This window comes from Seriola lalandi, unplaced genomic scaffold (genome assembly GCF_002814215.2).
Source record: "Seriola lalandi dorsalis isolate HSWRI2012SDOR001 ecotype SW California unplaced genomic scaffold, Sedor1 jcf7180002054887, whole genome shotgun sequence".
NCBI lineage: Eukaryota > Metazoa > Chordata > Actinopteri > Carangiformes > Carangidae > Seriola > Seriola lalandi.
The window spans coordinates 1,858,103-1,872,773 of NW_019525439.1; the positions used below are offsets into that span (position 1 = coordinate 1,858,103).

The 14,671-nt window shown below is 39.5% G+C and overlaps 1 protein-coding gene and 1 long non-coding RNA gene across 2 annotated transcripts in view; both read left to right on the forward strand.

The window, feature by feature from the left end:
* The first annotated feature begins 1,429 nt into the window (after positions 1–1,429).
* On the forward strand, positions 1,430–7,063 carry LOC111671884 (uncharacterized). The gene is made up of 4 exons (XR_002761979.2): positions 1,430–2,165; positions 2,344–2,417; positions 4,586–4,772; positions 6,073–7,063. It is a non-coding gene; the product is annotated as an uncharacterized LOC111671884 (long non-coding RNA).
* Positions 7,064–11,723: 4,660 nt separating this feature from the next.
* sdc2 (syndecan 2) overlaps positions 11,724–14,671 on the forward strand; it is a 42,789-nt gene continuing 39,841 nt past the window's right edge. The window contains exon 1 of the mRNA XM_023429095.2: positions 11,724–12,202. Within this exon, the coding sequence (XP_023284863.1) occupies positions 12,143–12,202 (60 nt within the window). The 5' untranslated portion in view covers positions 11,724–12,142. The remainder of the gene's footprint in view (positions 12,203–14,671) is intronic.

Genomic DNA, 14,671 nt, shown 5'->3' on the forward strand with positions numbered 1-14,671 from the left:
CACAAAGCACAAATATATATCCAAAGGGAACAGATATCATCCAGTTATCAGTCTATGATGTGAAATTGTAGGTGGAGGAAAAAACAACAACAACAGATTAAAGTTTCATGAAATCTACAAAAAGTAGATTACATTAAGAATCCAAGCCCATTTTATACTTAGATCTTGCTTTACTTTATTGCTATTTGGGTCCCCACAGACCCCACTGCTGTACGTGAGAAAAATAATAATAATAATAATTGCAAAATCAATTTTCTTTCCTTTTTCCTCATGTTATTGAAACCCAAGACAAATTAATGTAGGCTATAGAAGTAATATCCCTTTGCCAAAAACTGGGCTTCTGGGAACATCTGATAAAAGCTGACTACACATATACATTTGTGGTCAGTGTCAGCACAGAGAGGTCTAACTCCCTCTCTTGAACATATATATTATAAAACTCCAGCAACATAGTGAAAATCCTAATATTATAGTCTAATTTGGAATCTGGGAAGGGCAGCCTGCTTTAAAAGTTTTGTCAACACCAATCACAGATACAGAGCATGTGAAAACCCATTATTTAAACATGTTTTAGAGCTGAGGTCTCTAGGGCCCCAAAGAGAGGTATAATGTTTTCTGTAGAGGGTTCCTGAAAGAAATGCCATGATTAAAAACAATTATCATAGAAGAAAATCCATTAAATATGAAGCTGATAAAACAAGATTTATAAAAACAATATAAAATCGTCATACTGTTGCGTCAATAGTCCAGTTTGTCCCAAATTGTCTGTGGCCCTGTGGAAACGGCTAACTCTAGCAAACACAGGAGGGAGAATTAGCTAGCAAAGATGCTCTGATGCTATCCAGAACAGTTGAGTTTACAGAAATGCCAAAATATCGCGAGAAACCCAGAAATGTAAGGCGCCACTGTATAAAAGTTTTATGTGTTTTTAAGACGTTATATAAAAATAAAACGTTTTAAAATGTGGCAGTCAATGTTTCAACCGCTATTTATGCAGCTAGAACAATCTACCAGAAACGTACATTTCAGGAGCAGCCGACCTCACCTCTGTGTGGAATGATGAGTCCTGAACAGGTGAGGACAACAGCCACACATTACAAGTTTAGCTACACCTGTTAGACGTCGTTATAAACTTAAATATAGTACACGTCTTTACTCTTTACTGGTTTTAGTCCAGCAGGAGTCGGTTTTTGTGTCAAACCGTTGCCAATTTCAAGTAGCTTCAGGAGCGTGCAGGCCAAGCCTGGTAGGCCTCACTGAACAAGCAGCTTGTTTTTTGTTTTATTTATGTCGTTCACGAAATGTGTTTAATTTTCAAAGGAAGAGAATGACTTGTAATCTCCTCCTTTTATAACTGCACATAATGTTTTGCTCTTAACATTTGAGACTAACCTGCACATGTCCATCATTGCTGTCGACTCAGGTTGGCTGAGATCTGTTCATCGAACCATAGGGGGCGCCAAAGTATCAGAAAGAGCCCGAGTCCTGCTCATCTGACCTGAATGCAGACAGGTCTTCTGTAATGAAGAGGCGAGAAGACCACTTCACCACTGATGATGTTAAATGCAAGTGTCAATATGTTGTTGAAGTCTTAGCACTAATACTGCATGACTTAGGTCAGCTACTACTCCCTGCCTCCTGTCGAAGTGTTGGTAATTGCTGAATAAATAGGAATTTGCTATTTATGAATGCACAGGAATCAGGAATTGCTCATTTTGCATTTGTTATTATTTGCTCCATCACCACAGCATATGTTTGAGTATCCCTAGAAAAAAAAAAGATGAAACCAAATTATGACTATGGGACAAATCACGTTTCATGTCAAATAATATCAAATATCAAGATCAAGTAAAACTAAATTTAGCCACAGAATGCCACCTTTCCGTACCTAGTAAGTGCTAGATGACCTTTGACCCTGTCCTGATGAAGCTCCTTGTGTTTGTAGAGGTGGCTGTCAGTTTGCTATAGGAGAATTATTTGCCCCCTGTTCTATTCTGCTTCTAGGCTGTGTTGATGAATTACACATATACACCATCTCCTTTGCCAGTACATTGAATGAAAAGACCTGCCACTCAGCACTATCTCTTCCTTGTCTGTGTTCAGGAGTGAAGAGCTTCCTTTCTCCTTTACCTGTCCCTGGGAAATCAACCTAAGCCTGTAATGGAGTAAGCATACTTACTGGAGTTGTCTATTTTACTATATATGCAGTCATGTATATTACAAGGTGTGGTATTCTTTATCACAGTAACACTCTCTGCCTTTCTTCTTCTGTCTTTTTCCACCCATGTCTGTGACCTGTCTTTACCTGTACTTTCTCTTCCTCCCATCACCTTGGCTGAAAAGAAACTGGCTGTCTCCTAACTCACTCTGATCATGGACCTGGAGACAGAACAACATCAACACACAGCCCATCACAGGTGAGTATCATCAGTGTGTGAGTGCATGTGTGAATGCCAGAAAAGCATGGTATGTATAGTACGCATAAAAAATCCACTGAATGAATGTGAATGGGTGAATATGGCTTGTAGCGAAGAGGTGGTCGATATGAGTAGAAAAGTCCATTTACCATTTTACCATTCCAACTCTCAGCTGTCATTATAGCCCAATGTAAGACCTGCAAGAAACCATCTAATACTCCACAATTTACCTACCAGTAAAATGTATTTTTACTGACTGAACTAATATCCACTGTGCATCATTGCTCTCTATATTGCAAAGTTGTTGGGACTTATTGACAGGAAGTGACAAACATCCTCTGATATTCATTTAAAAAGCCCTGCTGTCAAAGCTGCATTATATCACTCATGTTCAATGTTTTCACCACAGCCCATGATACATTAATCACTAAAAGGATAGATTCACATTTTTCAAGGCTATCTTGATACAGCATTCAGTTTTTTGGTTGTTGTAATTGTTCCTGCTGTCCATACAGGCCATCAAGAGATCCCTTTATAACGCAATGCCAATGTAAGAGATTGGGGACAAAAAATGCCTACAAAGGTTAAGCTGAGGATAATATGAGCCTTCAATAGTCTGAGTTAAACAAATCAAGTAGCTATCCTCCAAAGTTACTATGTTTTTAGTATCTTCCTCTCTGTGCTCCTCCAGAGAGTGTTTCCTTGTTAAGATGCAGTGGAGGGGCAGTAAGAAAAAGAGGGACTTAGGATCTATAAGGACCATGACTTTGGTAGATACCCACTGGATTTGGCTAACTCAGACTGCTGTAGCCTCATTAGCTTCAGCTGAACTTTAGAACGTACAGGTCATTCAAAAATTATTCAGACCCCTTCACTTTTTTCACATTTTTTTATGTTGCAGCATTTTGCTAAAATAAATTACAATTTCCCCTCATCAATCTACGCTCAATACCCCGTAATGACAAAGCCAAAACAGAATTTTAAAATTTTTGCAAATGTATTAAAAGGGAAAAACTGAAATATCACATTGACATAAGTATTCAGACCCTTTACTCAGGACTAAGTTGAAGCACCTTTGGCAGCGATTACACACTCCAGTCTTCTTGGGTATGACGTGACAAGCTATGCACACCTGGATTTGGGGATTTTCTGCCATTCTTCTCTGCAGATCCTCTCAAGCTCTGTCAGGTTGGATAGGGACCATAGGTGGACAGACATTTCCAGGTCTCTCCAGAAATTTTCAATTGGGTTCAACTCAGCTCAGGCTGGGCCACTCAAAAATTTTCACAGTTGTCTTTAAGCAACCTTTTTAAATGAACTTAACTGCAAAGAGAGTGTCATGCTAGAATCTTTCATTAGTATTGGAGATTTGATCAACTGGGCATTTTTTTCCTATACTGTGATTGTGTAGTTGTATCTGAGGTCATTAAATGTTGTTCTTTATCCTCACGTTTCTTTCGATAGTTATGTACTGCTAAAATATTGGTACTTGCTACAAACAGCCCTGCAACTCACAGAATGTTAGACCTGGGGCTAAAAAGATTGCGTCGTCCATGAATAGTGGTCGACCAATCGGAGCCTTTTGCTACAATATCTATTATTTACCTTGAATGCAAATAGACTGTTCCAATTAATATGTTCTTATGGTAACTGATTGACCTGTCATTATTTCCTTAGAAAAGAAGCTTAGCTTGTTGAAGCTGCATTGCCTCATGTGCACACAAGAAAACAGAGCTTTCAGCTGGTCGGAGTCAAGGCCAGTCCACCATCTGTGAATGTAGACGGCAGGGAGCAGAACAGAACGACATTGAGTGCCGGCTATGCCTGGTGGCCTTAATGAATTAGTTAGTGGTAGGAGATGTTGACATAACACAGGTGCTTTGCTTTGACAGGCTCCCTCCAGTATTTAGCCAGGTGGGTGGACAGGGAGAGAAATATCACGCTAACAGCAGTAGCTTATTGCCTGCTCTGTAAGTGACCTTTTTTTGGACAGAAATAGCTTTTGTGACCTTTTAAAAACACAGAAGAATAAGTGGCTGCCTGGGTGTCGGGTCAGGAAGGATGGATGCTGAATGCTCATTCAATGAATTCACGAAAAAAAAATGGATAAATGTCTCATCAAACGAGTTTAAGAAGGAATTGATTCCAGGATAAAGTGCTTTTTACAGCGTCTTCCATTATGTGGCCTTTTTGACGTTTGGCGGGCATTTCCTGTACTCTGACGCCTTCAACGGCGCACTGAGGAACCGAACTGATGGGGACTCAGGAACGACCTCCACTGCTCTTAATGGTTCAGTGAAGACGGGAGAGGCTGACCCCGAAGAGACAGGGATGTAAAAGCACATTCAAGCACAGGTACATTAAAGTGAAATTAAGGTGGCTTTAGTACTTGCTGTCACTGTACATGTATTTTTTAAGGGTACAAGAATCTTTGATTGACGAAAAGTAACTGCATTTTTTTTTTTACCCCTTATGTTACACTGCTACTTAGGTTCATATCTCTGTGAACTTATCCCATACATTTTTTATTGCTCTCCCCACATACCAGTCAGAAAGGGTCAACTACAGAACATAATGGCCCTGTGGAGTTTGTAAAGTCTCAGAATTCGTTGACCAAGGAGTCACATTTTGCAGTAACTTCTGTGAATGTTTTCTGTGAATTTAACCATGAGCACCTGCACATTCAAAGATTGCGTTTCGGGATTCTGATCAAGTCAATAATAACACTGTTTTCTGTGATTTTGTTACCCCCACATATTCTTTTATATGGACTTTTCAGTATCTTCCTCCCTTGGGATTTGCTATTTATAAATTCTTACATCTAACCATCAATATATTTAACAAGTCTGCCCCTGATTCAACATATTCTACAGCAAATAACTTAATAGCTCAGACACTAGTGTTGTCTGTGTATGATAGATATGCCAAGACTCTGACAGGAGTATGATTGATGTAGACAGATTCATAGCTTTGTCCGATAGGAAGGACTGTCAGACAGCCTGTTCCATGTGGCTCTGCTGTGTCTGACACAAGATTGGCACTTGTGTAAGCTGTCAGAGGCCCAGTGCTCTTTTCCTGCTGTCACTCAGGTTGAGACCAAACAATCAAAAGCTGGGCTTGATGCTCGCTCTCCCCCTGAGGCTGGATGTACACAACATGATGTGCAATAGCTTCAGCACCACTTCCAGCTGTCTTGCAGACACTGAAATGATTGTGGTTTAAAAAAAAGGACATTAGAGTATATATTTTTTATATTTGTTCCAGAATAACTCATGAGTCTTGAGGTTGACAGCCATAACAGCTTCCCTGATTAATTAGTTCTGGATATGTGTCTAGGTTTTCACCATGAGTATTATAAGTATGTATGACAAAATGCAATATGTGAGGAATTTCTCCTTTTGTAAATGCTTATACAACTGTTGTCTGCGAATGACCTACTATATGTATAGATAGTTCTTAAGTATCATAGTATTTTGTTGAATCTGAGGGTTAGTAACTATTAACATGATGACGAATGACAATGAAATCCATTTTCCTCTGTCTTTCCTCAAATACAACCTTTTAAATGTAAGTTTCCCCATGGTGTTTAAATGACATTACAGTTTTTGACCCTGCTCTTTGATCTGACTTTTTTTTTTTTTTTTTTTTTACCCAGAACATCCAAGAGGCATCTGGCCCACTACAGTTAATCAGCGCTCCCCACCCACGGAGTCTCTGCCCGAAGAGCAGTCACCCCATCTGTTCCTCAGCAGCGGGGCCAGGAGGCAGAGCCTGCTGCTGACCGGGCACTGTGATACCAAGGCCCTGATGGAGGAGCTCAACCAGCAGCTGGCCAAACTCAGGTGGTGTAAACCATCACAGAATATGTCCCGTTTAGCTCTCAGGAGGATGTGATTTATCATGATTGATGATATCATGTATCTGTTGCATTACTGTGTGCAATGAAGTCAGACATATAGTTAGAGCCATATTAGTTAAAGTTGCATGAAGTGATTTGTGACCACTAGGAGCAGAAACAAAATAAACCTACTTACACGACCGTAATTTAAAACCTCTTAAGTGCTTATTGCTAACGTGCTAACCAGGACAATTACCTACCTCTGCATTAAGCAGATACATAGCTACATGAGCGTCCTACTGTTGCCATGTTTCTGTTTTCACCAGCTGTCAACCAACACTCAATAAAAAAATACCTGGGTCTTTGATTTTGTTTACTGATTGACTTTCTTCACCAGCCACTCATTAGTTTTATCTCTCTGCTGTTTTGTGCTGGACACATAGCGTGAACTGAAAGCTCTATAGATTGGGTCTGACACTAAAGTGATCCTTATTACTTTACAATGCATTATTTGATTAAATGTTAATATTAAAAAATATATAGTGTAACTTTAAAGCTGTATTTGAATCTTGTTAATAATTATTATAAAGGATCCTGAACTGTAATAAGCTTTTTAACATTGACTGACTTTTATCAGTGTTTCCCTAATAGTAACATTAAAAATGCCCTGTCCTGTTTTGAGTCTGAAGAAGAGCATGTAGCTCAAAATGTCACTGGTGGATAGCTCATTAAAACTGCATAAGGGAGCTACAGTGTGCAGCCCTATAATTTTCTTCCGTCTGGTTTTAGCTGAATAATATCTGCTTTCTTTTTCTGTGACTAACTTTTTAAAACAATTTTTACACCATTCACACAGAACTGCAGGAAAATGTATTAATATAACAGACTGACATTTAAATACAGAATTAAATCTAATGCCTGTATGAAATTAAATTATGTTTCCTCTTTCTTAGTTTCTTTCATTTAATTAGCTCTGGAATTCTTGTAAGCCATTGAGACAGTTCAGCCAGAATGATGAACAGAAAAACAACAGCAATGAGGATGAGGATGAGGACCATGTGCCAGGCAGTGATATTAACAACAGGGAGGATCATATTGGCCATCCATGTTCAAGGAAGCAGGTCATCCTTCATGGGGATCCAAGTCAACGGGCACTACCAGATATTGCAGCACCACTCACATAAAACACTAGAAACTCAGCAGCTACCACTAGGCAGTGTTCTCAGATACTGAATGAGTTGCATGTGCATGTGTGAAAGAGACAGAGTGTTTTGACTTCTTCCATTGGCATAACGCGGGATGTGCTTAGTCTCACAAATGCATTCCTCAGCACAGCCCACAGGGTCAAAAACAAACAGAAAGATTCAGGTAGCACCTGAGTTTTCATTCGGCTTTCCTCGTGTGTGGCTCATTTTCAAAAACACCTCCCTGGATTGTCATCACACATACACATACATATGCCGAATTTGTCAGGAGTTGCCTCTGAATTTCAATCAGTTTCTTATTTGCCAGCTGGTGGTGCTGTTGAATAAATTGTGAAATTCTTAACAACTTTGAAGGTCTTCACTTTCTATAGAGGCTGAATGATATTCATATCACATCAGAAAATGAAGGAAGTCCGGCACATTGCATGCATAATTCACCTTGCAGGATTTGTATTTGGGAAATCAAATTATACAGCCTTCACATACAGTTTATTTGTTACTATTACTGAAGGTTTCTTTTTAGACAACAGCATCATTCTGTGTCTTTGTGCTTCCTCACACCAGGCTGACGGTTACATGAACTGGTACCACATTCACTCACACACACACACACACACACACACACACACACACACACACTTGCATACACCACTCTCCAGCCAGGCTCGGTAGCAGAAGGGGCTTTGCCTTCGCCCTAATTGGCTGCGTAATCCGGGACACCAGGAGTAGAGTTAAGCCCTCTGAGGAGGAGAGGGATGAGGCCTGGGAAGATTGTGCATTACAGTGGGGGATGGGTCACAAGATTTTATTTTAAATTATTTTTGTTTTAATTTGAATTGTACTTGGTTTAAATTCACATTCCTACACACAAAAGGATGAAGCCAAGTACTACCCATTTTTGTGTAAGGTTGGCTGCTGCCACATTTTTTTGCTGTTGTTTGTTTCTATTCAGGTCATAGAGGATGAAGAATTTGATGAAGAAAGAGAAAATTGTACAGGTCAAATGGAACCTGTTACTCCTCCCCCTATTCCCCTGCTGTCTTGTCTATGTCCCCTGATGGCTACTTTCATTTTCCCTCGCTGTCTCATCTCTTGCTCTTCTTGTCTTTCTCCTCCAGTGCAGTGTGGCTATACCAGGCAAGCAGTCAGATACTTGACAGAGTGAAATCTGCCTTATCAGTGAACAGGTACCTGTCACTGGCTTCAATGAATATTCTAAGAGGTGCTACTCTGAAAGGGAACAGAGACTACATCTGTAATCATTCAGGGTGTGCATTATGAATTACAAGAAAAGGCAGGTCGTAATATTAACTACTGCATTAAAGAAGTACTTCAACATTTTGGGAAATATCCTTATTGAGAAAACTGATTCCACCCTAAAGCCCATAAATGAAAACATTGTATCTTGCTTGCAATAACTTTGCTCTTTTAACTGGACCTTTTTGCCAGACTACTTCCTAGCCAGAACCAGTTGCCAGGCAACTAGTAAAGAGTCCAAGAAGTTACTGGTCAGGATCAAGAAAAAGTACAAAATTCCCATAAAAAGAGTAATAATTGTCATTTTTACACTTTGATTTTTGTGTGACCTTAACAAACAAGAGATAATGTGTTCAATAATAAACTTAGGTGATTCTGGCTGCAAGATTTTGTTAACTTCTGACTGCCTGGCTAGCTGTTCCCCTGTTTCCAGTATTTATGCTAAGCTAAGCTAACAATTATTTAAGTTTCCTAACAGCTACATATTTACCATAAAGACTTGAGAGTTATATGCCTACTGATTTGAACTCGAACAAATTTTCTGAAAAGTCAGACTGTAGAGTAGCCTTGTGGGTATTGTGTATTTAAATCAGTTTGACTCCGCAACAGTTAAACTTGTAGTCTGATTTTGCACAATCATTAGCAATGTAAAGAATTACATGTTGAAAAGAAAATACACTATACTTCATCAGCAAATTCAGCAGAATATAATTCCAGTTAAATCCCAATAGACAATTCTTTTACCTCATCTTAACACCCAGTTTTGTCCCTGACACTGAATATTGATTTTTAAAACATTTAAACTGGGACCAAACTAATAAAATCAGTCAGGGTCATCAGCCATTCATTGTGGTTCCCTCTTTGCTGTGAAAATCATAATTCAACAAGTCAAACTGAAATTATTTAAAGTGCTGTTTAAAAAGCTGGAGTTATCTTTGTTTTGAATTAAAGCTTCACCAACAGTGAATACCAGTGAAATCTCCAAACAGACACTGCTAAGTGATTCATTGCACACATGATGTAGAAATGCGCTTGTTAACCAGACATCAGAATGATTTATGTCAAGTTTTTCCTTTTCAAATTGAGAGATTCCAGCATTGGTGCTAATCAGCCTTCTAATTTGTCTGTGACTCACTTCTCTTTCATCTGAATGTTAAAGGTTCATTGGTTAAACCAAGTCAAGGATGAGATATCATGTGATTAAACTGGTTAAACATACTGTTTGAATTGAGTTTAATGCATTTATTGCAATGTCACACCAGCACCAAGACAAGTTAAGTATATTGACATTTTATCCAAATCATTATGGATATGCATACATTTTTGGGGTATAACGTATTAAAGCCACTGTATAAAGCCACCAATGCACATATACTGCAGTTGACTGAAGCCAAGATTTCAAGGAAGTCACCTTGTAGCTATTGAAGTGACGTGTGGCCAAGATGATGCCTGAATTTTGTTTGGCAGTACTTGAGATCAGGAGAGTTGAAAGGTTTACTGTGCACAAAGGGAAGACTATTATCAGGTGGTTTTAGCGGTCTTCAAAAAATTGTGGGGAAAAGCTGTTTCCACTGTTCTGAATGATTTAGTGATGATTTGACTGTGAGATGGAAGATTTAAGCTGGCAAGTGTGTTTTCAGCACACCATTTAAAGGCTGCCACATGGAAAGAAAAATCTAACTTTTTTTTTAATCAATTGTAGGACAAAATTACTTTTTCAAAAATATTTTAGTTACACATGGTTTGGAGTTAATTAGTGCACTGATTTTTCATTTCTATATAATGGTCTTCGCAAGGGTGATCTTATGTAATCATTCAAAAAAGTGCACTTGAAAGCAGAGTTTTGTACTTGGAATCTTATTTTTGTCAACAACATTTTTGTCAAAGGTTATTCAGCTATGTTCTAATTCTTAACTAATTCTTAGTTTCCTGCCTGTAAACACTTTGTTTGAAAACTTTGTGAAGCAAAAAAAAAAAAAATCCGATGTCTGCCTTTGAAGTGAGGTTTTGCACACAAAGAATTTGCAAATAAGGATAGGGAACATAATTTTTGAAGCATAAGCTTCATTTTAGCTGCTACATCCAGTAACAGTGAGATACATTTCTATCTTTCTAATGGCTTTACAGAACCTAATGGTTTACTTAAGAACACTTCAGCATCTATCATAGAAATCTGTAGAAACCCTCAAACGGCCACCAGAGGTAAACTGGAAAACAGAATGCACAAAAGGGTAAATTAGGGTTTTCATGTACAAACTTAAATGTACAAGTTTACAAAACTAAGATTACAGGTACACAACTCCATTATCAAGGATGTCTTTTTGAATAATATAGTGTTGTGTAGACTTGTGGGGGAGTTATTCATTTCTACCGGCAGGGGGCGACTTTGCCCATAAATGGCTGAACTCATCGGGACTGGGGAAGGTCCTATAGCATGAAACTGATGTTAACTCATTTTAGTGTTAAATTCCATCTCTGGTGTGTAGTGTATTTTCAACAGAATGCTGTGTGCGTTGCTCATAATGCCTATAAATGGCGGTGTGTTTATTTAATTACATGCTGAAACACAGCTGCAATAAACGAGTAATCAGATGTGTTCATTATATCACTGCTGCATCACAGACACAATAACACTTGATTGTGATTTAGAGCAGCTACTGAATGGAATTGTGGGAATCCTCGTTATAGTGCAATTAATGATCTTTATCTCGACTTGGAGATAAATGGTTCAATTAGCTTTGAGGCTTTTCCTCATGCAGTCTTGTTATCGACCGGCCCCAGTGTTAAAACAATAATCAATAGTAATTCCTAATATAAATCTCAGCGCGTCAATAAACAGCTTAATTGATTTGTTATTATTGAGGTGTTATTATTGGCTTCGTGTTTTTTGGCGACTTTGCCGCGAGTTCTCTCTCTGTCTCGCGGTGACTTGGTCGAAAAAAGAGCGCACGCACGCACTCACCGGAGCGTCAGCCCCGTGCTCGTGCTTCTCACTTTGTCCTCGTTACTTGAAGTGAGCGCTGAGGGAGCGAGAGAGACACAGAGAGAGAGAGAGAGAGAGAGAGAGAGAGAGAGAGAGAGAGAGAGAAAGGAGAACAAGCTAGGTGTCTCGTGCGATCTTCACTGACACAAGGCGCGCGGAGGACTTTGCAATTAAAACCGTGCTTGTTTGTGTATATATTTTTGTCAAATTTACACAGAAGAATAAGAAAAAAATAGAAAAAAATAAGTGCCTGGAGAGAGAGAGAAGGGGGGAGGAATAACCAAAACGCAACACGTATCCGGTGGGATCACTCCTGAGAGAGAGAAGCGGCAGGAGTTGGAGCGAGGGGTGCAAGGAAAACGAGACGGAGACAGAAGAAGAAGAGGGGAAAGACTTGACATTTCGCCCGTAACAACGCGTTTCTAATTAATAAAGAGGAATAATGAGGAACATTTGGATAATTTTGACTCTCGGTCTGACCGTCGTCCTCTCCGGGGAAAGGGTAAGTTTTTTGGAAAGCAAACTTATAAAGCTACTGTAGCGGTGGTGGGGGAGAAAGGCAACTTGGGTCCACGTATGAGTCCACTCGCTGCTGTGTTTTTTTGAGGGGGCTGTTTGATTGAGGAAAACCTCTGAGCATTTGCAGCTTTTCACGTGTGTTTGTCTCCATTTTGTGCAAAAAAACCCACTGCTGTAGTTTGATGGACTGAGCAGTGAAACGAGTAACAGTAGTTTGGAAGGTACATGTCTGAAACGTGGTTGCCCATTGAATCTTTGTGATGGACAACCAAGCAGATAAGACAATGCTGCCACTTTGCACAAGACTTCTACTACAACAATTAAAAAAAAAAGAAGTAATTTAAGACACTTAAATACACTTGGTATGCTCTCAAAGAGCCTGCAGAGGTCGATGTGCTTCGCTCACTACTTACCTATAGGCGTTCAGCCTTAGTTTTGATTTTTTGTGACATGGAGCTATACTTTAAAGGGACATGCATAGCTAAAGTTCACTCAACATCTTTGTATTTGTAGCTTAAATGTCTCTTTGAATGTTAAGCTATGAATTATGAAAAATCACATGGAATAGGAATATCATAGACTTTATGACATCTGAGATGAAGGATATGATCAACAAAATGACTAAGTAGGGAGCACAGAGCAAATCTATAGGAGCATTATAGCTGTATTATGATGATTTGTTGTTAAGATGTCGATTCCTGTGACAGCTGCGCTGGTTCATGCATTATTGAGTAAATGTCATTGTTATTCAAGCAATCCAGCAAACTAGATAGATGAATCTTGCTTCATTTTTGTAGCAATTGTTGAATGATTAGGACAAAAATGAATATGGCTCCCCTGAGCAATATCCCAGCTTTCATTCTCAATTATTCATTTTCACCTTCTTATTATGAAGAGCAGCCTGATTTAAAACCCATACACTGTTGTTATTGTTCATCACTGCTGTTTCCCTTAATCCAGTTTCAGGTTCAAGTCAGTGTGGTGCCCTCTAACTGAGTGTGCGTCACCCTGCAAATTGGCCGGGTTGTTGGAATGACAGATTTTGGCACTTTCATGTGCAGCCCCTGTCATTATTGTCCCCTCCTGTTGTTTCTCTGTGGGTTGTGACTTGTCGCTTGGCGCAGTGCCTCCTCCTCTGTTAGAGCCGCTTGTCCAATTAGCTGATTCAGACACTGTTGTTTTAATGACTCATTGTTTTGCATGAGGTCACCCCGAATGCATTTTTTTAACATGTTTTATACTATCTTTTTTTTTTTTTTTTTTAACACCTGGGCTGTGTATGTGTACACAACACTTGAGCTCTGCAACAAACACAGAGTGGATACAATATTTCCCTACTACAATTTATAGCCTCACAAATACCCATAGTATTGAAAAAACAATTTTCTGTCACAGTAGCCACAACAGCTAAAAGTTTCCCAAAGGTAGCATTTCGGACAATATTATGTTGTACTGCAGTACAATGTACACAGTGATATGTTTCTTGTCACTTAAAGTATGACATCCCATGAGTTTCAACTTATTTCGGCAAAATGTGAAGTTGTCCATTATAGGATTATAAAAAGGTATAAGGTTGGCATACTTTACACAGGCCGTCCATAACCACACACACACACACACACACACACACACACACACACACACACACACACTTCAACCTGATCAATATCTTCCTCCCCTTTATCTGTCCCCTGAAGGCCTCAGTGGAACCTAACACGTGACATTGATTCTCAATATTAGCACTGGTGTTGACAAGCGGTTGATAACCTGCTTTAGGCACATCTGGCTGTGTTTTAATTACCCCATCACATCACAGGGGTACAGTATAATACTCAGTGGCTTTTGAAAAGGAATAGAAAAAACTAGCTGCTCCTGGCTTTGGAACATTTCATTACCAAGCTAGTGAAGTTTTTTTTTTCTACATTTGTATTTTGGTTTGCTTCCCTGCTTACCACTTAGGGATTCATGCTCTTTGTAATAGTGTTTTGTAAAATGCAAAGCACAGTGGATGCTGCTGCTGTGTTGTTATCACATCTCTCATTAGATGAGGTCAGCCTGGTGAACATGGAGCTGCTCTCTCCTGCAGCTCTTCTCTCAGACAGGTTTTGTAACGTTTTCCACCCCTCTGCTTCCAAGAACTTTTGTGATCGAGGAGGAAGACTTTGGCTCGGCTAAGCTAGGCTGTATAGGCTCAGCCCGCCCCGCCGTGTTTCGTTGCACGCCACTCACCAGATGTTGTGGTCTGTAATTTGTGTCATGTTTTGGTGGGAAGTGTGGGTGTTGTTCACCTCCCTTTACATCTGTGATTTACAGGGGGGTTCTGTGTGCTGTCTAGCACTCTGATGCTGGACTCAAAGGAATCACTTCAGAAAGGGGGGTGGGGGGATGGCTGGGCTCAATTTGGTATGAACTAAGGATCCAAGGACTATCCAAAGATGGCTGAGGAAAAACT